The 23,656-nt window shown below is 42.6% G+C and overlaps 1 protein-coding gene and 1 long non-coding RNA gene across 2 annotated transcripts in view; one reads left to right on the top strand and one right to left on the bottom strand.

Annotated features, from left to right (window-relative positions):
• Positions 1–3,296: 3,296 nt before the first annotated feature.
• LOC131915527 (uncharacterized) lies at positions 3,297–6,229 on the bottom strand. Its single transcript, XR_009380352.1, has 3 exons — positions 5,876–6,229; positions 5,119–5,742; positions 3,297–3,392 (listed from the first exon to the last, which is right to left on the bottom strand). It is a non-coding gene; the product is annotated as an uncharacterized LOC131915527 (long non-coding RNA).
• Positions 6,230–6,610: 381 nt separating this feature from the next.
• Positions 6,611–23,656, top strand: part of Oxsr1 (oxidative stress responsive kinase 1) — a 91,952-nt gene continuing 74,906 nt past the window's right edge. The window contains exon 1 of the mRNA XM_059268877.1: positions 6,611–6,777. Coding sequence (XP_059124860.1) covers positions 6,708–6,777 — 70 coding nt within the window. The 5' untranslated portion in view covers positions 6,611–6,707. The remainder of the gene's footprint in view (positions 6,778–23,656) is intronic.

Raw genomic sequence — 23,656 nt, 5'->3', positions numbered from 1 at the left:
GTAGGAAGGTGTTCTGATAAGGAGTAATTTGGAAGAGTTAGGGTGATTTCAAGGACAATGTTTTTATGAGATGAAGTCGTGGGAGTTGAGCCCTGAAGTGGGTCTGAAGAGTCTAGGAAAGATGCTCTCACAACTCCGCCTCAGAGGGATGTGAAAATGTGAAGGCTCTGAGGAGAGAAAGAGCTGGATAAGGACCAGAAGGAAGTCTCCCATGGATCTCAGAGACCTTCGCTTTTCGAGACAGGGTTTCTCTGTGTAGCCCTGGCTGTCCTGGAATTTGCTTTGTAGATGAGGCTGGCCTTGAACAGAGATCCATCTACCCCTGCCTCCTGAGTTCTGGGACAAAAGTTGTATGCGACCATGCATGGCTGCATTTTGTTTAAGACAGAGTCTTAGCCTTGAACTCGATTGTCCCTCTTCTACCTCTCCAGTTCAGGGATTAGAGGGCTGTGCCACCATGCCTAGGTTCCTCTGTTTGCTTGTTTATTTTGTGGTACTGGGAGTTGTAAGCATTCTTGTTCCACCACTGAATGTCATCCCAATCCTGCTACTTTGTTTCTGCCTTCATTGAGAGTCCTTTAAGCTATTTTTATACAGCTGTAGTATATAGTACCTACTATTTTAATATTTTCACATTTTACTTGTGTGGTTTCCTTTACTTCCCCATTCTTTAAAATGCTGCTGTGGTATGTTGCTTAAAATATATGCACAAGAGTTTATCTTGGATGTAGATAGTACAGTGTAGTTTGGGGGTTATAGCAGAAGCATATTTTTTACTTTTCCAGGTCATATCAAACTATTTTCCAAAGATCTTCCATCAACTCACATTCCAATTTGCTGAGGATGAGAGTTTCTGTTGTCCTTCATTTTGGCCAGCATTTAGTAGTCTCTCATTTAAAACTGTTTATTTGGAGAAAGGTGAAATTATATCTATCTATCTATCTATCTATCTATCTCTATATCTCTATATGTATATAGATATAGATATTTAAAGTCAGTGTCTCATGCAGCCCAGGCTGTCCTGGAACTTGCTATATGCTGCTGTGATAAAAAAAAATAGAAAGCAACTTGGGGAGGAGATGGTTTATTTGGCTTATAGAGTACAGTCTGTTATACAGGGAAGCCAAGGCAGGAACTCAAGACAGGCATCTCATAGAGGCAGGAAGAGAAGCAGAGGCTATGGGAATGATGCTACAGTGAACATCGTAATGAGATTTGTTTTATTATCTATCTATTGAAATGGTCTCATGTAGCCAGGGTTGAGCAGGAATTCACTTATATAGCGGAGGGTGGCCTTACACTCTTGCCTCCATTACCCAAGTTCTGGGTTTACAAGAATCTGTCACCATGCCCAATTTTGAAGTAGGTTTTTATATTTATTTTTTTTCGAGCAGAATGAATATAGGTTAAGGAAAAGTGAGATGAATTTCTGAAAGTGGGAGGGGCACTAAGGAGGAATAAGCTAAGTTGGCATTAAGACTCGATAAATCTGTACCAGATACTGTTTGAAATGTTGATACCCAGTCACCTGCCACTCGACTAAGTAGTCCCCATTTTGTGCTCATTAGCCTGAACTCATTAAGCTGATATGGTGCAAGCTTGGAAGAACCTGACCCTCCTCTCTAGCTCAGAGCCCAGTTTGATGCTGAGACTCCACTTTGGGCATTGACTATTTCTCTCCTATAATCACCTTTACACCTACCTTGTACTCCCTAAGTGTCTGTCACTTTGGACATGCGTGCTCTGGACTCACTGAGATGACAGTTTCTCACTGGGCTCCATTTTCCTAGCTTAAGGACATTCCTCTACAATCACAGTTCATGTAGTTAGTCAAACACTCTGACCTTACATGTGCCTCTGCAGGGTATTATGACAAACACAAAGCAGAAAACACACCTATGTGTGGTATGGTTGTTGGGCACAGGCAAAAGCACGTGTCCTAAGTACTGTCATTTTGACTTCAGACTCTATTTTACCTGTAGGGTGAAGCAAAGTTCAAGTTCCCAGGCCCTGGGGGAGCTGGGGACTTCCCAATAGCTGACCAACCTCCTCCTTAAACACTAGAAACAGTCCATTACTCATCTTTAGTTCTCTAAAACATATAGCTGTTCCTAATAACAGAAAGAACAAATGAATCTATTTGGATAGACTGAAAAGCTTACATTTTGTGTCGATTGACAAAGATGTAATGCATAGGGAAAGCCCCTAATCTTTAAATCCTGATTGGTGGAAAATGTAACTAACTTGGCACAGATGTTTGTGGGTTTTGTGCTTAAATACTTGCTGACATGAACATCTGGGGACACAGTCAGCTCCTGAGTCTATACTGTTGTCCCTGACTGGTCAGTTTCTGCCATGCTGCCCAGTGATAAATCTTGCTTTGTGTGACCGCTTGTGTCTGCTTGGGTTGTTTCGGAGCCTCAGACCCACAACATGGTTATTGTCCCTTCTTCTAGGAAAGAATGACATTAAATTTCATGTGACATGTAATAAGGACTCCATGAAAGGGATAGATTCCAGTATTCTGTAATTGGCCCTGATCGTGATAGGAAATTGAGAAAAATAGCTCATGACTGAGACATAAAATTGTGCTTTTAAAAATATATTCAGGCTGGGTGGTGGTGGTGTACGCCTTTAATGCCAGTACTTGGGAGACAGAGGCAGGCGGATCTCTGTGAGTTAGAGGCCAGTCTAGGCTACAGCGTGAGTTCCAGAAAAGGTGCAAAGCTACACAGAGAAACCCTGTCTCAAAAAACCAAAAAAAAAATTTTTTTCCAGAGGGGTAGGGCTAGGTAACAGGCTTTTTTGGACCGCCAGCCCCCAAATCATGACATGGAGACTTATTATTAAGTATGAATGCTTGGCCTTAGTTTAGACTTGTTCCTAACTAGTACTTATTAAATTTTTTCTTTATGTATATGAGTGCTCTGTCTGCATGTACAACTTCATGCCAGGAGAGGGCATCAATCCCACTAGATATGGTTGTGAGCCACCATGTGGTTGCTGGGAATTAAGTTCAGGACCTCTGGAAGAGCAGCCAGTGCTCTTAACTGCTGAGCCATCTCTCCAGCCCCTTAACTAGTCCTTAAAACTTAAATTAACCCATATTTTTAAAGCTATACTCTTTTATGTGGCTGTTACCTTTACCCTTACCATCCATCTTGCTTCCTCTGTGTTTGCCTGATGACTCCCTCTTTCTTCTTCCCAGAGTGCTCTCTGCTCAGCAGTCCTGTCTATACCTCCTGCCTAGCTATTGGCCATTTAGTTTTTTATTAAACCAATCACAGTGACACATCTTCACACAGTGTAAAGGTATATTCCACAACAGGGTTGTACCTCAGCAGTTTGGCTCTTGCTTAGGCTGTGTGAAGGCCTAGATTCAATCTTTCATTCTGCCAAGGAAGAAGGAAAAAAATTCAGGTTCCTCACAGCAGGTACCCACTAATTTCTAAACTTCAAAAGCAGTGTCTTTTATTTTAAAAGCCTATAAAACTTGAATTACTGTAACTACATAATTACCTGCTAATGATTACCCAAGACATCACTAGTCCTGAAATGTCTTTTCCTCTCTCTCCTAAAGGTACTAATGGCAAAATTCAAGTCAGGCAGCTGCTTAAGTGAGACAGCATGACTATGCTTTCACATCTGATTTCTCAGTCCAGTGATACATGGTGGTAGAGGTTTTGCACACACTGGTCATAGTGTTTGGGCCTGTTGCAAAATTCACCTTCTGAGAGTCGGCACATGAAACACATCTGTGACTGTCTGTGTGCTCTCTCTGATCCTGCAAGCATGCTCTGCCAGACACTGAGCTGGGGTGGGGTACAGGAGAGGTAACACTGTAAGGACTAAGATGTTCCTGGTTAATAGCTCACCTTTCTTTTCACCTCCTCCCTGTGCTCCTGTGGATTGGCCTTCATGAATGCTAGGCTAGTAAGAACTCTACCAATGAGCCACTTCCTGGTCTCTGGTCTCTCTCTCTCTCTCTTTCTCTCTCTCTCTCTGGCTGTCCTGGAACTCACTCTGTAGACCAGGCTGGCCTCCAAGTGCTGGGATTAAAGGCGTGCGCCCCCCACTACCTGGCTGTGTTCTGTAGTCTCTATGGTCATACTCAGCAGAATTAAGCCCATCATCACACACTAACCCCTCTCCCCTTTTCTCAGCTCTTCCATTCTTCAGAGTGCCTCTTGAGGTCACCCCTAAATAAACTCAAATTCTGTCTCAGAGCTTGATTTGGGAGGAAGGGATCTAAAGTAACAGAGGCATGGCTTTGAGAATGTGGGAAAAACAAGGTTCTCCTCCCAAGGAAAATATGCCATACTCTTGAGAAACCAGGGTGGGCTGTGGGGAATCTGTGATAGAAGGGTCAAGGTTCCAGACCTTGAGAGAGCCATAAGCAGAAGTGCAGTAAAACCATAATTTTATTAATAGTCTCAGACATACTTAAAACTACCTTATTTAAAGCACACTTTAGTTGGGCTCTCTAACTATTTGCTATCAAAGTACACCTTTCCTGTATTTTATGATTTATAATTGCTTATCTATGAATTTACTTAAGCTATCTACTGTTCACTACAAAAACTGCATACTCCACCATTAAAAAAAAAAAAGAAAAGAAAGAAAAAGGAACTAAGCACACTCTGGTCACCGTTAAGACAGTACTCGCATGGAAGATAACTCTAGAGGCTGAAGCTTGGCCTCGTGGCCTCAAATCCTCAATTCCTTGCTTCTTTCCTCATTAAAATCATGCTACTGTAACCTCTATCAGGCCACAGAGAGAAAGTGGGGGACCGGGGAAATAAAATGACCAGATCTATAGAACAAGTTTGGCTCCACTAATCCACTAAGGCACATGTATGAGGAGGAAAACAAGAAAACATTAATGAATGTACAGTGATGACATCTAACAATAACTTAGACCCAGTATCTTGAAATTTCATCACGAGATTGGTAGTTAGTTCCTCCTCTTTGTGGAACGGGAAAAAGAAGAGGCAGCCCTGAATTAACTATATTTAATTTCAAGGTGATGAAAAGAAAAATGTAAAGTCTGTCCTTGGTCCACACAGCCCAACAATTTCAGGTTGTTTTTGGCTTACTGATCTTTCTATAGTTACAAACCTTGAGAATTCTAATCCTCCCCACTTCCTCTTTATGTTACTTTCACTCTTCTTCGAGTAAGAGTTATCACATGCAGTAAATGTGCCACCGGTAATGCCGGAAACAGATTCGACAGCCAGACCTTGTAACTTTGTTGGGCTGGGCTATTCTGTCATCCCATTTTCTGTTTGCTGAAATCACTTTAGTCCTGCAAGGGCCACTTTCCCTGTGATGTTCCGTAAGTGCTATCAGCCAGATGATGTGCTCAGTGGACCTCCTTCTGGAGAGCTCAGCAGTGCTTCTATTGCTCGACAGGGTCTGCATTGAGAGGTGTTCGGCTGAGAACATGTCTGCATCGACTCTATCCAGGTTTATGTTTTTATGGTTTTTTCCCCTCCCATTTTACCAAAAAGCGATCTTCTAAGGCCGAGAAAACTGAACTGTGAGGATGACAAAAGACAGGGCCCTTGAAATGACCCCAAGGCGCGTGACAAAAATCTCACTTAACAGTCAAGGCGGTGTCTGGGCCGAGTCATCTAACCAAGGTCCCCGAGGCAGGTGCTCATTGGCTCTTCAGCCACGGAGCTGAGAAAAGGCTCAGCTCGCTCCCGCCCGGATCCTGGAGGCGGCGCTGAGAACTTCCGCCTTAGGGAAAAAAAAAAAAAAAATGTCATCACGGGCCGAGCTTCCGGTCCACACCGGAGCCCGCAAGACCTTTTATCCTAGTTGGCTGCGGTCCGCGAACCACACCCAGCCGCTCCCTGGGGCTTCTCCACACCCTGGGGAGCGGTTTGCACGTTGCGACGGTGTGACGGTGACGCCGTGACGTCACTCAGAGACCAGCGTCCCGAAAGGTCTCTGCTCCCCGGCGGAACAGCGAGTCAAGCTCCTGGAGGCGGGACTAACGTCTGACTGATGTCCACTCCCACCAGTTGCCCTTCTCGTGCTTCCTCAAACCAACCAATAAGTGAGGAGCAAAGCCCGCAACGTTCTTCAGCCGCCACAGGAAGCTCCGCTCCCTCCGCTTGGCACTCAGCGGCCGCCATGCTTAGTGTGGCTCCTCGTGCTGAGGCAGTTTGCTCTCTCTTGGCTTTCAGACGCCCTCAGTGAACCCCTTCCCGAGCACTTCCTCCCCCTGACTACTAACTTCACTTCTCCGCCTCCTCCCTCGCTCGCGGCTGGCCCGGCCACACCTAAGATGGCGGCTGGAGGCAGCGGGGCGGGGTTTCCCCGGCGCGGTGACGTCAGCGCGTAACGTGCCGGCAGGTGGAGGGAGAAGGGAAAGTTTGGCCGGTGCTTGGGGTTCGGGTGGAGGGCGGGACGGAGGGGCAGGGCCGAGGAGAAGCTTGTGTCGCGGTGCCGCGGAGGCCGAGGCCGGCTCGTGGGCCGGGCTAGGGACTGCGGGACGCGGAGCCGCAGGAGGCGAGGTCGGCCGCAGCCGCGCGTCCCCGCCTCGGGGCCGCGCTTGACCCGCGCGCCCCGGCGTCGTGCGCTCCAAGGCTGGGCCCGGCGGCTGGTGGGGGGCGGCGGCTGGGCGTGGGGAGGCGTGCGGCGAGTTGACCCGAGAGCCCGGTGCGTGAGGGGGCGCCGTGCCCGGCGCTGCAGCCGTCATGTCTGAGGACTCGAGCGCCCTGCCCTGGTCCATCAACAGGGACGACTACGAGCTGCAGGAGGTGATCGGTGAGAGCCGAGGGGCGACCCGCGGGGACTCTGTGGGCCCAAGCCTTGCAGGGCACTGGTGCGAGGCGTGCGCCCGGGGTGGGGCTCCCTCCGCAGGGAGAGGCGTACCTGAGACAGATGTGTCCTGTGCAGAAAGGCATGTGGATGGGTGGCAGGCCTGGTCGAGGCGGCACTGGGGTTCGTGGGCACAGCTAGCTGTGTCCCTGGGATCGTGGGCCGCAGGCACTTAGGTCCATCCCTGCACCCGCGCGACGACTCCGTCTAGTGTAGACGGAGTGCTGGTTTGCAGGGGCGGGGCTGAGGGAAGCTGCAGGTACCCGGTGTTGAGCAGGACAGACCTGGACAGACGTTGACTAGAACGAATGAAAAAAGCTGTAGCGGATCTTGGGAGGTGTCAGGAAGGCGAGGAGCGAGATTAGTTATAAGAAGGAATGATTTGGACGAGTCAGGTGATTTCAAGGAAGAGTGTTTTTCTGAGGTGAAGACCTGTTTTAAGTTGAGCCCTGAAGTGAGTTGTGAGTTGAGAGAAGATCGCCCTCCTTCCCCCGTTGAGGGGTGAGGAAATACGAAGACTCTGAGGAGAGAGAAAGTGCTCGATAAGTTTTAGGACCAGAAAGAGGGCATACATAGATCTCGGGGACCTTGGAAGCCATGTAAGGATTTTGGAGTTTTAAGTGTCCTTGGAGGGATCCCTAAACCTGGTTACCCTGTGTTGAGTGTACCTGAGTAGGATCTGAGAATACCACTTAGCTGACACCACACATGGATTTTCATTCTCAGAGGTGCATAGTCCTTGAGGAGCGAGTCGGTGGCACAGCAGGAGCACAGTGACCGTAGAAATCAAAAGGGGATGGGTTGAAACAGACTTCATCCGCTGTCATGAGCAGACTCCTGAGTGTCGGAAGGTTGTCTACACTGCCAGCATCCTGCCTTAAAAGTAGTTTTATACGAGGCCGGCTTAAGATCCCATAGCTTCCTTAAAGGTGCCAGGGTTTATTGCACTGCTTGTGTTTTTTTAAAACAAAACAAAACAAAACAAAAAAAAACAACCCCTGCCTGGGCGTACGCCTTTGATCCCAGCACTCAGGAGGCAGAGGCAGGCGGATCTCTTGAGTTCCAGGACAAGTACCAAAACTACACAGAGAAACCCTGTCTTGAAAAACCAAAAAAAAAAAAGCAGCCCACCAAATTCCTTTGTAGGGTGTGCACACTTGCAGTGGAAGATAGACTCCCCTGTTTGCTTCCCACCTTCTGTTCGATCAGTCTCATTAGTTGGCCTGGAACTGACCATTTGGCTGACGGGTTAGTAGAAAGGCTCCAGAGTCCTCCTGTCTCTTTACAGGGTCCCTGGGCCTGAGGCTTTCCATGGGATCCACACTCAGCTTGTCAGGCAGCTCAGCTTGGCAGCAGGTTTGCTGTGTAGCTGAGCCTGGTCTTGACCTCTTTTCCCTCCTGCCTCCATTTCTCTAAATTTCATTTTTATACTTTATTGGCTTCCTGTTTTCCAACAACATGGGCTAAGTTCTATCTAAAAGACATCAGCTGGCCAGTAAGATGGCTCCGTGGGTAAAGGAGACTGCTGCCAAGCCTGATCGTTTGGCACCCCTCACCCCTCATGGAAGTGTAACAGTGCATAAAGGATGTCTGGTCTTAAGTCACTCCGTAGGTCTGCCCTTGCTGCGTGTTGGGTCTTTAACACATACTGGTTGTGCTATCGACCTCTCTCTTGCTTGGTACCTTAAATTTCATGTTGAAGGAAGGGTTTAAATGGGAGATTCCAGAATGATGTCAGAAAAATAAAGAGTCCCTAGTATTGTTCTGGAAGAATAACATTGCGTTTCTTTCTGGTGGGGTGTATATCCTTCCTAGTTCTCCACAGCCTAACTGACTGTAGGAGTGGTTGGAGTCATTCTTGATGCTTTCGTTGTTCAGCTACAAACTTTGAGAGTTGCAAGGGCTGTAGAGATTTACTGACATTAATTTTGTATAGTCAGAACTATAGAACGGGATGTCTGAGTGGGCAATAAGAAGGGGTCTGTTAGTTTTCTAAGACTGGATTCTCACTCTGTCACAGAGTGATCCAAGGTTCATCAGAGGTTAAGAATACCAGTGTGGTTTGGTCATCTCTGGGGAGACAGACGGCTCAGTGGCTAGGAGTGCGTCCTGCTCTGCAGAGGACCTGAGTTTGGGGCCTAGCACCTGTGTCAGGTGCTCTCAGCTGCCTGAAATAGAAACTCCAGGAGAGCTGATGACCTCTTCTGGCCTCAGGCACCCGCATATACATAATATTTGAAAACACAGATACGAACATATACACATAGATAAAAATTAAAATAAAGCTTAAACTGTATTAAGTATGATTTAATACCATGAATTTCAGTCTTTTTATTTAGTGATTTCTTTTTGGGGGGTAAGTTTCCTTTAAACCATCACATCATCCAGTTTAGACTATTCCTATCATCCCTATGAGATTCCTTTGTACTTCCTGCCCCTAGTCCATGCAACCACAAGTTTATTTTTGTCTATAGGTTTGTCTTTTATGGATCATATAATAATATAATAATGTGACCTTTGCTGTCTGGCTTCTGTCACACAGCACACTGTTTTTACTTTCCTAAAAATGTTTGTGCAAGTATAATTTACATCCCATGAAATAAACTTGATTAAAGTGTCCAGTTAGTAATATTTTAGTGAATTTGCAAGAGTTGTTCAGTCATCACCACAATCCGGTTTTAGAACATTTCTCTCATTCCAGAATGATGCCTCACGTCCATTTGCAGTAACTCCCCGTTCCACCCCAGCCCCAGGCAACCCAAACTTTATTTTCTGTCTGGACATTTCATATGAAAACAGTCATATAATGTGTATTCCTTGGTGTTTGCTGAGGTTCACCCATGTCCCATAGCACGAAGTAACGGTTGTACGTAGTTCCTTTTTATTGGACACCAGTTGATGGGCATTGGCTTGTTTCTGTTCCGTGGCTGTTCGGAATAAAGCTATTAGTATTCACATCAAGTCTTCTTGGAAAAATTTTTTTTTTGTACCAACTCAGTAGAATCGCAAGGTCATAATGGTAAGCTTCTGTCTGTAAACTGCCAAAATGGTTTGTCAAAGTACTCATACCATTTTACATTCTACTGGATCGTGTGAGAATTCCCATTTCTATACAACTTAGCAATTTGCAGTTGGTCTTTTTTGTATGTGTGAATGCACTTGTGTGTTTAAGGGAGCGAGCCCAGGGCCTCTCACATGCTAAACGTGTGCTTGCTGCTCAACTACATGGCTAGCCCTGTCTCTTTGGTTATAGCCATTCTAGTAGATTTGCAGTGGTATCTTACTGCATTTCTCCAAGGCCTAATGTGCTTGCTTATTAGACTTTCACACACATATCTTTAATTCTCTTACTTGGGTTGTACTTTGGTACTTTTTTGAGAAAAGGCTCTCCTTGGGAGCCCAGGCTGGTCTTGGATTGGTGGCACTTTTCTCTGTCTGTCTGTCTGTCTGCCTGCCTGCCTCCCTGGCTCCCTGGCTCCCTGGCTCGCTCTCTCTCTCTCTCTCTCTCTCTCTCTCTCTCTCTCTCTCTCTCTTTCTTTCTTTCTCTTTTTTTCCTGAGATAGAATATCACCATGTAGCTCTGGCTGTCCTGGAACTCCCTGTGTAGACCAGGCTGGCCTCAAACTCACAGAGATCTTCATGCGTCTGCCTCCCCAAGTGCTGGGATTAAAGATGTGCCACCACCTGGCTCTAAGAGAAATTTTGATTAAATTTTTTTTTATTAATTTATTTTAAGACGGTCTAGCTATGTAGTTCTAGCTGGCTTGGAACTTGAGGTAATTCTGCTTCTGCCTCCTGAGGGCTGCGATTATAGGCTTGAGCCACCACACTTGGCTAAAAGTTTTACATTTTAGTGAAGTTTCTTTTTATATTGGTTTTGCTTTTGGTGTATATACACCTAAGACATCTTTACCCAACATCATAGAGATTTTTTGTTATTTTTTTGCTTTTTTCAAGACAGAGTTTCTCTGTGTAGCTTTGGATCCTGTCCTGGAACTCACTCTGTAGATCAGGCTGGCCCCAAACACAGAGATCACAGGATCACAGAGATCCACCTGCCTCTGCTTCCCAAATGGTGGGGGCTTGCTATTTTCTTTAAGTATGGTTACTGTAGCTGTTACATCTAAGTGTCTGATACATTTTGAGGTTTTGTATGATGACAGATAAGGGAAACTACCTTGTTTTGTTTGAAGACGTTGAGAGGGAAGATGAGAGAGCAGCTTTTAGGAGTCTTCTTTCCCCTCTGCCGTGTTGGTTCTGGGGACTGGACTTAGGCTGGCAGGTTCCTTTACCTTTGCGCTCTCTCACTGGCCCCTTGCTCTCCTTTATGGTAAAGTAACAAAAACTGCCTTGGGGACATGTTCACCGTACAGGTTGGACTTCAAGAATTTTATCATCTTAAAGATGTTTTGGCAAGCTTAAAAAATTTCCTATATGATTATTTGTAGGAGTTAGTACTCTCACAGTTAATCATTCGTTTTAGTAACTTTGAGCTCATCTCTAGTCTAGTCTTACATTAGAAATTTTCAGCAGCTGGAGAGATGGCTCAGCAGTTCAGAGCACTTACCATTATTCCAGGGGACCTAGGTTCAATTCCCAGAACCCATGTTTCGTACCTCACAACTGCTTGTAACTCCACCTACAAGGGATCTGATACCTTATTCTGATCTCTGTGTGTATGCACACAAATAAAAATAGAATGTTTAAAAAAAGAGTCTCAGCATGGTTATACTATATTTGAACGAGTGGAGAGAGTTTTAAAAATAAGAAATTTGGGATTAGACTGACTAACTTTGTCTTTACCACTTAATAGATTTGCCATTGTGGACACATTCTGTGCATTTGGGTTTTGTTCTGTTTTTTAATATGTATTGGTGTTTTGTCTGCATGTATGTCTGTGTGAGGATGTCGGATCCCCTGGAACTGGAGTTACAGACAGTTGTGACCTGCCTTGTGGGTGCTGGAAATTGAACCCAGGTCCTCTTAAAGAGCAGCCAGTGCTCCTAACCACTGAGCAATCTCTCATGCCCCTGTTCCAACTTGTATTAAATGCTCCCTAAAGTAGTTGTTATTGTCTATTTTCTTTCCTTCTCTTTGTCTTTCTTTTTTTGTAACAGAGTCTCTACATAGCCTTGGCTATCCTGGAACTCACTGTGTAGACCAGGGTAGACTCAAACTCACAGAGATCCACCTGTGTCTGCCTCTCAGTCCTGTGTTAAAAGGCTTGCACCACCATGCCTGGCCCCTTTGTCTTATATTTCTCAGATTCTGATATTGTTATGAAACATGAAATTCTATGTGATTTAAAATATTTAAAAAATTTATTTGTGTGAGGGAGGGTTCTTGGTGGTCTGTGTACATCTGTGTGTATGGTTGTGTGCACCCCTTGTGTGGAGGCCAGAGGTGGACATGGGGTATCTTCTGTGGCTCCCCATTTTGTTATGTCTCTGCATCCTTACACTCCACCCTGTACTGGGGTTACAGACACATCCCCTGCTTTTACCCAGGGGCTAGTATCTGAACAACTCAGGTCTTCATGTTTGTATATTAGTCACTCTGCCCACTGAGCCATTTATCTAGTCCCATGATTTGAATTTTGAATCTGTTGGTAAGCTTATTGGAACATCTCTGCATGCCCCTTCTCCCTTTGAGGTTTCATTCAAGGTTTGGTAGATTAGGCGTTGCCACTATGGTATTGTTAACACTACATTATGGTGATAGAGACAAAAACCAGCTTGGCAGAAACCACCTTGGCAAAGAAGGACTGTGCCATATGGCTTTTATTGTCATCTAAAAGTCTCAGTAATGACTAGTTACTTCAGACTGAGTTTAAAAACTGGAAAACTTTGAACTAGTTTTGAGGTTTGGTTTTGGTTGATATTCTCCCAGGTTTGCAGAGGCAACTCAATAGTTTTGTTCTTTACTTCCTTCTCACTGTAGTATTTGTGAGTTTTCACTAGCTGCACATCTGAATCTTCAAAATCGTGATTTCCAAATGTAGATTCTAGAGCATTCCTCCATAATTGTGAAAGACTAGTGTTCTGTCTGTAGTGCTGTGTTTTCTGTTTACTTCGGAGAGTCAGGTGACATTTTCAGTGAGGTCATCATGAGATCCTCAACTTCATAGGGTTAGACCAGAAATTGCATTTGTCTGCACGTAACAGTAGTTGAATACAGTCCTTCCCCTCCTGTATAGAAGACTGAGGTGGCTAGCGTCCAGATGTCGTATCTGAGGCCCTTGGTTTCCATGCCATCACAACTTAGCTGTGACTCACTCACGATGGTGTGGTATTTGTTTCCCCTCCAGCTTCATGCTCACATCTAGTCAGGAAGAATGGGGCAGAAAGACAGAGACATGGCAGCTGAGGTAGCACCCTTTCAAGGAGCTTTTCTGTCCTGGATGTCTTATCATTGACTTCTTCTATTTTATTGTTTTGAACTATGTAATTTGGTCATTGCAAGGGGGACTGGGGAATGAAGCTTTTTTTTTTAGCTGGGTAGTACATTATTACTTCAATAAAATAGGAGAAAGTTGTGAATAAAGCTACTGTTTTGTTTTTGTCAAAACTAGGTGAATCATATACAAGGTTCTCTTGATAAAGAATTAAATAGTTAATTACATTTTAAAAAAATAAGTTATTTTATGTGCATTGGTGTTTTGCCTGCATGTGTGTCTGTGTGAGGGTGTCACATCTTGGAGTTACAAACAGTTGTGAGCTGTCATGTCGGTGCTGGGAATTGAACCTGGGTCCTCTGGAAGAGTAATCAGTGCTCTTAACTGCTGGGCCATCTGTCCAGTCCATAGTTAATTAAATTTAATTAAACAGTGAAAATTAAAATAGTTAAACAAGACATTGCAAGTAAATAATTTAACCTGATGCATAGTGAATGTTAGTGTTAATTTTAAGAACTAATTACCTACCAGTTAAGAGCATAGTATTGAACACCATGTAGGTCCAGTCTCTTAAGTCCTGCTTTGCCTTGCATGAATTGGATGACCTAAGTGTTTAAAAATTTTTTTATTGCCGGGTGGTGGTGGTGGTGCACGCCTTTAATCCCAGCACTCGGGAGGCAGAGACAGGCGGATCTTTGTGAGTTCGAGGCCAGCCTGATCTACAGAGCGAGATCCAGGAAAGGCACAAAGCTACACAGAGAAACTGTCTCGAAAAACCAAAAAGAAAAAAAAATTTATTGTTATTATTTTATGTGTATGTGTTTTGTGTGTATATCTGTGCACCATGTGTGTGCCTGGTGACCAAGGAGGCCATGAGAGTTTGTCAGATCTCTTGGAACTGGAGTTCTAGATGGTTGTGTGCTCTTAACCACTGAGTCATCTCTCTAGTCTATAACCTGAGTCTTAACTTTGCTTACACTGTTTTATTTGCATTATTTTGTGAGACCAGTAATAGCTAACTGATGGGATTATTGTCATGATTAGATGGAAAAAAAAGATATTTAAGAAATTGCTCAGCATACTAAGTTGTCAGTTAATGTCCGCATTCATGATAATGACAGTGAGGGATGCCATAAAGACTGGGTTATTTTTGTGTTCTCTCTTAAGCAAGGACTTTTTTCCCTGAAGAATATTCTACTGTTTGATTAATTTCTTTAAGCGTTTATTGTGCACCTGTTATATACCAGGCACTGGTCTGAGTTCAGAGATAAAGCAGGGAAGCAAACTCAGAAACCCTTCCTTTCCTGGAGTTAGTGACTCTGCTGTGGGGAAAAGGGAAAAGACTGTAGGTACTAGAGATAGAAATGGGGGTGCGATTTTAAATAGGCTAGGGAAAGCTTCACCTGGGCGGCATTGGAGGAGAGACCTGAAGGAGGTGTGTGCTTATGATAGAGAGTTTGTTCCAGGAGGAATTGAGCAGGACTCTTGAGTACAAGAGTAGGTAGGGGTGGCAAGAGCAGAGCCTGACAGTGTGAACTAACACACTGGGGAAGAGGTTCAGAAGATAGTGTGGTAGGGAGGCGAGGTCTTGGCTGTCAGAATCTAAGTCACTGTAGGAACTTAGCTTTGTTTTTTGTGTATACATGCGTATGGGCACGCATGTAGAAGTCAGAGGACAGGTTGTGTAAATTAGTTCTCTTATTCCACTGTGGTGGTTTGAATGAAAATGGTCCCTATAGGCTCATGTATTTTAATACTTGATCCTAGTTAGTGGACCTGTTTGGGAAGGATTAGGTATGGCCTTGCTGGAGGACTTGTGTCACTGGGAATGGGCTTTGAGGTTTCAAAAGACTCCTTAGATTCCCAGTTCTCTATCTTTGCCTCTTGGCTGTGGATCAAGATGTGAGCTCACAGCTGTTCTTCACTCTGCCGTTATGGACTCTATCTAACCCTTTGCAACTGCAAACCAAATAAATGCTTTGTTTTATAAGTTGCCTTGGTTGTAGTGTTTTATCACAGCAACAGAAAAGTAACTGAGAAGTCCACTTTGTATGTTCTGGAGATTGAACTGAAGTTGTCAGACTTAGTGGCAAGGTACTCTGCCCATTGAGCTGTCTTGTAAGCCTGACCTTGGCTTTGAGAAAAATCAAAAGCTATCTCAAGTCAATGGTTTTGAACATTGGTTTAACTTGAACTGCCTTGCATTTTTAAACTTGGGCTGCTGTATGAAGTTTTTGTTGTTTGTTCGTTTGTGTGTTTTTTTGTTTTTTGTTTTTTTGTTTTTTAAGACAGGGCTTCTCTGTGTAACAGCCCTGGCTGCCGGGCTGTCCTCGAACTCACAGAGATTCTCCTGCCTCTGCTTCCCAAATGGTGGGATTAAAGGCATGCGCCATCACAGCCCAGTGGACCATATATCTCTTAGTAGTAATGGCTGGACAAATTCTGGTAGGGAAATACATTTTTTTCTCTTTTCTTTGCATGCGTGTGTGTGTGTGTGTGTGTGTGTGTGTGTGTGTGTGTGTGTTGGAGGTCAGAGAACAACTTTCAGGAGGTGCTTCTCTTGTTCTCTCATGTGGTCCCTAGGGATTGAACTCAGGTGTGGTCAAAAGCACCTTTGCCCACTGAGCCATCTTAATGGCCTTTCTCTATTTTTTTTTTTTTTTTTTTTTTTTTGGTTTTTCGAGACAGGGTTTCTCTGTGTAGCTTTGCGCCTCTCCTGGAACTCACTTGGTAGCCCAGGCTGGCCTCGAACTCACAGAGATCCGCCTGGCTCTGCCTCCCGAGTGCTGGGATTAAAGGCGTGCGCCACCACCGCCCGGCGGCCTTTCTCTATTTTTAAACTAATTTTTAAATTAGCACTTAAAGTGATGAGGTTTATTATGGCATTTTTCATACATAGAAAATTATACTTTATTCTTATTCATCATTTTCTACTTCTGTCTTAGTTACTTTTCTATTGCTGAGACAAAAGATCGTGACCAAGGTGACTTATAAAAGAAACCATTTAAGCTGGGCGGTAGTGGCACATGCCTTTAATCCTAGCACTTGGGAGGCAGAGATAGGCAAATTTCTGTGAGCTTGAGACCATCCTAGTCTATAAAGCAAGTTCCAGGACAGCCAGGGCTACACAGAGAAACCCTGACTTGAAAAACACAAACAAAAAAGGCATTTAATTTGGGGGCTCTCGGTTCCAGAGGGTTAGAGGCCATAACCATCATGGCAGGGAGTTTGGCAGCAGGCAGGCAGGCATGGTGCTGAATCAGTAGCTGTGAATTTACATCTTGAGACGACAACCACCAAGCTGAGATGCTGTGGGTGTTGAAACCTACAAGCCCACACCCAGTGACACCTCCTCTAACAAGGCCACACCTCCTAATCCTTCCAAAACAGTTCCACCAACTGGGCACCAAGTATTCAAATATATGAATATGGATGGGGCCGTTCTCATTACACCACCTCAGCCTCATCTGCCCCTTCCTCTTTGCTGGTGCTAGTCCTCCTCTCACATAGTCTTCTCTCCTGCTTTCGCAGGACTTCCACTGTCCTCTCTCTTCCCTTCCCTTCCCTTCCTTACCATGTGTCTTCAATTGATTTTTTTTTTTTTGAAAGGTTTTTTGAGACAGCTCATCTTCACTTTGTAAATTAATGTTTGGTGTGTGATATACACTAACAGTGAAGTTGCAGAAGTATACCAGGGCAGATGGTGGAGGAGATAAGGATAAAAGTCTGGGCTGGAGGATGCAAACAGGGAAATCTGTGAACAGTGACTGTTAAGGCAGTTGCTTCCATACTTGGAAAGCACTTGTGAGGGTACTTCTTATCCGATGCCTGTGTGTTTACACTGAATAGTTGTTTCAGCTGTTACACTAAATAAGTAATGACAGTCTTGCCCTGTGTCGTGCCCTTATTTTGTTTATGCTAAGACAACACCGTGGTGAATCCTGTGCATAAACTTGTGGTTTAAAGGAACACTCATGCATTAAGGTTTTGTTTCAAAGAATACCTTTACAATTTGTCTCTAATCCTCCTGTTGCTATATTCTTGCAAAATATTAGAGACAAGTTAATAATTATGAATGATTTTTGGATATCCTTTCCTATTCTGTTTGTTATTAATTGCTGTTTTCTATGTCGTAATTGTTTTTCTAATGAAGGAACGTTATCAGCTAGTCTGAATTAGTAGTATTGAATGTTTGTTTACTGTATTACCATAGTGCTTTGTGTTAGAACTTTGAGATGTTTTAACTTTTGTTTTGGGGAAATCCTATAAGTATGGATTGTTAGAAGTGCTTGTTAGAAGAACTGAAGCTGCAGGTCTCTTATCATCAAATGGTAAAATTCCAGCCCTTTGTCTTTGGCTGTTTATTGAATCATACCAGAGCTTAACTGATAAATTGTTTATAGAAACTTATTTATTGAATTAAACTTGGAGTGACAAAAACATTTTAAGGCCAGTGAAATGGATCAATGGGTAAAGGAGCTTGCTGCCAAGCCTGACATCTGTTGACACAAAACCCGCAACCTCTCATCTTAAAGGGAATCAGAGAGTTTATTCTGGAGCCATTTTGAGTAACCGTTGCCTGGGAACATGTATTTAGGTTACTCCAAAATCTATGTTCCAATGTGGAAGCACTTTCATGGTTTGCTTAGCAATTGGGATTGCTAAGGTATATTGCAGAAGAAAGTTGTAAATCAAGGCAAGTTTAAAACATCTTGGTAGGTATATCAAAGAGGCAGGTACAAAAGAAGATAGAGGGAGCTTTCCTATAGGCCCAGGACTGTTTGATCACATTCTTAACTTTTGGATTGGTGGATTGGTCTGCTAAGTTAATAGATTACTGCTAGTCGCAAGATGTTAGTTCAGACTGAGGTAGGCAAAGAATTGGCTGTTCTAGAGGGCTAGAACTGCTCAGGATAAGGAAATTAGCTTCTGGATCTGCAATATTCCAGTCTCTCCACAGTCCTGAAATTCACACACACACCACACACACACACCACACACACACATACACCACACACACAATGAATGTAATAAAAAGATAATTCTAGATGAACAGCTATGACTGATGTATTTCATTGTTAGTTCATTCTTAGCTAATGAACTCGTGTGTCAAGGAAATAAGAACTAAGTTAAAACCATTTCATTGTCTTTATGGTAGTCCCCTATCTATGCCTTTTATTTCTCAGGTTTTAGTTACCTATTGTCACCTGAGATCTGAAATAAAAAAATTAATTATTCACTCACTCACTCACTCACTCACTCACTCGTTTATTTATTTATTTATTGAGACAGTGTTTCTCTGTGTAGCCCTGTTTGTTTGTTTATTTATTTATTGAGACAGAGTTTCTTTCTGTAGCCCTGGCTGTCCTGGAACTCGCTCTGTGGAACAGATTGGCCTCAAACTCACAGAGATCCACCTGCCTCTGCCTCCTGAGTGCTGTGACTGAGTGCCACCATGCCTGGCTGAGATCTGAAATTTTTAAATGGAAAATTCCAGAAATAACTTATGAACTTTAAATTGTGCACTCTTCTGAGTAGCACAGTGAGACTGGCTACAGTCCTCACTGCAGGATGTGGTTGTCCAGGATGTCCATGCTGCCTTCTTTGTCAGCAGGCCTTCCCTGACTGAACCATTGGTATTATACTCAGCTTGTGTTAGCCCTTAGTGATGGCTCCAATGCAAGACATTGGTGCTGGCAGTTCTCACATACATGCCAGAGAGAAACCATAGAGGATTTCCCTGACAGCAGAACACACAAGCTGCATCTGCAGCATTTGTTTTTTGTTTTTATTTTATTTTTGCATTCACACAAGTGTGTGTGTGTGTGTGTGTGTGTGTGTGTGTGTGTATGTGTGTATGTATGACAGGCTGACCTTGAATTCAAGATTCTTCTGCCTCTTAAAGGTTGTATTTAGAGGTATAGCATACCCATACAGCTCCAAGGTGAAAGGTCTTAATAATAAAAGAAAAAAAAATCAGAGCTGAGCATGGTGACTCCTGTCTGTAATCATATAGTATTGAAGAGGTAGAGGCAGGAGGATTAGGAGTTCATGTTCATCCTCTGTTACAGAGAGTTCAAAGCCAGCCTAGGCTGTAAGAAACTGTCTCAAACAAAACGGCAGTAATAAAATCATAATGGTAATTGGGATTGCTAAGGTATATGGTGAGAATGGACATTGCATTTCTAAAGTTGTAAATCAGGAAATTTTATATTGTTACAATTACTGTTTGAATTTGTTATTTTTTGCATTTTATTGTGCCTAATTGAGATTAAACTTTACCATAATTATGTGTAAGAGAAAAATATCATTGTAGGGTTCAGTATTATTCCCTGGTTGCAGACATCCTCTAGGATGTCCTGTGAGTGGCATATATAGACATAATGTTAATATAGTTCAGGGTAGCATTTCAGGTTTTGTTTATGGTTAATCAGTTTAAATTATACAGTGGTAGATTAGAATACCACTAGAGAACACACTTGGAGAATTAACTTGATCACTAGGAGCACACAATAATAGACGTGAGATTGTTTAATTAAACAAAGTGACAATATAGAAGAGTCATTGTGTCTTCTGTGACTTGAACATTTCTGGATAGTCAGCCTCCTTCAGTGACCTGTTCCCAAGCATCACACAGTGGTTTCTCTGATAGCAAGAGGGGGAAAGTCTTCTGTATGGTTTTGTTCATAGAAGTGAGTGTAAATCACTGTCACTTAACCTGTTGTACTCAAGTGCCTCATAAAAGATGTTCAGCCTTTTAAAAAGCTAATTGCAGAGCACTCCAGTGGTAGTCTGTTGGGATAGATTTATTTCATTTTATATTTTATTAGACAGATGGGTAGATAAACCACTAAAAAGAAGGTAACACAAAGGCATCTGATAATCTCTTCTTGTAAGTTAAACCCAAAAAAAAGCATCTACAGTTTCTTGTGAGGAAGGTATGGAAATGAGGTGTGTCCTGTTGGCTTCAGATAGTTGAAGATAGCAGCTGAGTCTTCTGAATTGTAAAGTAAATCTTGTTTGTTGGAATGGGAGGTCAGATGGAAACTAACATTTTGAGGAGATCGGCAGACTTTCCTTAGTGTCTGCGCCATTTTGTAATTCTACTAACAGTGCAGGAGCATTACAATATTTTTTTCATATTTTCCTATTGACACTTTATATTTTATTTTCTGAGGTAGGATCATTTGATGTATCCCAGGCGATCCTTGAACTCATGACTTTTCTATCTCAGCCTTCCTAGCAACTACTCTCAGCTATTGTTTGTGTTGTGCTGAGGATTGAACCTAGGGCCATATTTATCCTAGACAAGCATTCTGCCTCCAAAATGTGTCCTTAAATCTCCCCTCCCCCAAACCGGGGCCTTGTACTTGCTAGGCAAGTACTTTACCTATAAGTGATTTAATTCCTCCCTCTCTTCTCCCCTCCCTCCCTCCCTCTTTCTCTACCTCTCTCTCTCTTTTTCCTTTTGATTTAGCTATCTTAATAGGTACTGAAGTTGTATCTTGTAGATTTTTGTCATTCTTTTCCTATACCTTGGCCCTTTACACAAGTGCTCTGTCACTGAGCTGTGAACTGTGTGTAGTCTTGGACCTCCTATACTTTTGGGAAGGACTGCTTTTGTTTGTTTTTGAGGTTGGGTCTCATGTACCCCAGACTGGCTTTGAATTCTAGGGAATCTCCTGCTTGTGCCTCCCAAGTAGAATTTACAAGTGTGAACCATCATGCTTGGCTTATGAAGGAATTTTTAAAATTGAGAACATCCTTAGGTGCTATTTTATGCTGTATATTATATTTTAACTTTTATTCTTTAAATATTTGAATAATGACTGATAAAAATGACAAAAGTTATAATCTGAGAGTAAAATAGTATGTCTGAGCCCAAGTTATTTTTGTTAGGTTATATAAACAACACACATTTAAGATAATCTTTAAAAAAAAGGATACATTCTTTGTCATATTGTTTTTGTTCTCTCTCTCTCTCTCTCTCTCTCTCTCTCTCTCTCTCTCTCTCTCTCTCTCTCCTTTTTTTCTTGAGACAGAGTCTCACCATATAGCTCTGGAACTGGCTATGTAGATCAGGCTGGTCTAGAACCCACAGAGATCCACCTGCCTCTGCCTCCTGAGTGCTGGGAGTAAAGGCTGTGTGTAAGACAAATTGCTAAATGGTCTTATTAATAAAAAACCTGGAGCCAGATATTGGGGTTAAAACTGAGAGATCAGAAGAATAGGACAAGCCACAGACAACCTCACTTTATTAACCCTCAGCATCCAGAGAGACCTCCTTCCTGTATACCCATGCCTATATGCCTTTCTGTTCTGCCATCTCACTTCCTCTCTCCGCCCAACTACATCACTTCCTGTCTGTCTGTACAGAGCTCCAGACTACTGTGGTTAATGCTGGGATTAAAGGCGTGTGTCACCACACCTGGCTCTTGTTTCCAGTGTGGCCTTGAACTCACAGAGATCTGGATGGATCTCTGCCTCCCGAATGCTAGGATTAAAGGCATGTGCTACCACTGCCCAACTTCTATGTTTAATATAGTGGCTGGCTTTTTCCTCTGATCCTCAGATAAGCTTTATTGGGGTACACAGATAAAATATCACCACATTTCCTCTTTTTTTGTCTCATATAAAAAATTCTAGGGCTGGAGAGATGGCTCAGAGGTTAAGAGCACTGACTGCTCTTCCAGAGGTCCTGAGTTCAATTCCCAGCAACCACATGGTGGCTCACAACCATCTGTAATGAGATCTGGTACCCTCTTCTGGCCTGCAGTCACATATGCTGTACACATAATAAATAAATAAATCTTTAAAAAAAAATCTAACTAATATAAGAAGAACTATATACAATAAGTACAATAACTATATACAGTATATACAGGCAATAAATACATCAACAGTGTCAAATCCATTTGCATTTGACAAATTCAGTGAAAATATTCCATTATCTATCTTACCTTGGTGAGTCCAAAATGTACCTAATTCACTTTCTATCCTAACTTGTATTACTAACTGAAAACTATCTTTTGATGTCTTTCAAACGTATACATTTTACACGTCTTAGTAAGTTTCTTTTCTGAATTTCTTAACAAGAAAAACTATAACTATCTAATCTTCAACTCCCTCAGAGACTTGAGAAGGAAATAATATTACCTAGTTAAACAGGAAGTGCAAACAAGCGACTTCCAAAAAATGTGAGTTATGACAGAAACAGCTGGCTGCCTGGACAGTCACTTGAGGTTTCTCTGCAATGTTAGGGCATCCATTCTTTGGCCTACAGGCTTAGCATATCTGACAGACTCATCTGTGAAGCAGGATTTTCTAAAGAGGCTTCCTACCTTGTCTTGGCAAGGATTGGCAGTCCTTTCTTTTGTGTTCTGCTTGTCCATTTTGGACAGCATACTGTCAGCAGTTGATTCGAGGGCACTTACTTGCCCAGTGGCTAACTTTTGTCACAATGAAAGTAAACTCCATATGGAGTTTCTTCAGTGCCCATCATCTTCTCTGAAGTAGATTGATGCTTCCAGGAGCAGACTGTCTCATAGTCATAAAAACAAGAACAAAATCTATGTTATTAAAACATCTTAAATGCTATATTCTGTAGACCTCTGAAGTGTTTGAAGATGACCTGTCTATCTAAAATATATTTCTGCTTGACCTTGAAAACATACCTAATATGACTGCAAGTTTGATTGTAATGACTAACTACTACAATTCTTTATATCCTAATTAATTGGTAATAATAATTTTCAAGGATTAGCAAATTGCATTACATTATTAAATGAACTGTATAGGTACAATACCTTGAACAAGATTAGAAATATATGTACAATATTTTCTAACAAAATCAATTTCCAATTTGTATCAACATAATTTGTATACAATATACAAAAATCCAATCTAATGTAAAATGTTTAAAACTGGTAGTTGCCTTCTAAAAGTGGATTCAATAATCTACCTTTTTATGTTATATCTATATCCTCTCATTTTTCTTTTCAGAGTAGATTCAATAATCTACCCTTTAGTCTATCATTCTTATATCTTTTTTTCCAGAGTAATTTCAATAATCTACCTCTTATCTATATCCTCTTTTTCCTTTTTCTTTTTTCCAAACAAGAACCTTAAATCTAATCTCCTTTGTTTAGCCCTTTTCCTAACCATTAGCAATAACAACTTGTAATCAATCATTCTAAACAATGACAATTACCCATAACCCATTGAAAGAACAAAAACCACCCAACCCACCTCTTGGGAATGTGGGTGTCATGTTCTTAAAATTACTTCCTGCTGTTGGGGGGCAAAGGAATCTTTAGGGATCCCGAGGAAAAAATTTTTAGGTTAATTGTCAAGTTCCGGGAGAGGTAGTTGTATCATTTGTTGTCCAGTCTCTATATAATGGGAAAGTTCAGGGCTTTCTCAAGTCCTCAC

This window comes from Peromyscus eremicus, chromosome 7 (assembly GCF_949786415.1).
Source record: "Peromyscus eremicus chromosome 7, PerEre_H2_v1, whole genome shotgun sequence".
Lineage (NCBI taxonomy): Eukaryota > Metazoa > Chordata > Mammalia > Rodentia > Cricetidae > Peromyscus > Peromyscus eremicus.
The sequence above is the reverse complement of the archived record's forward strand: the minus strand, read 5'-3'. Positions and strand labels throughout refer to the sequence as shown.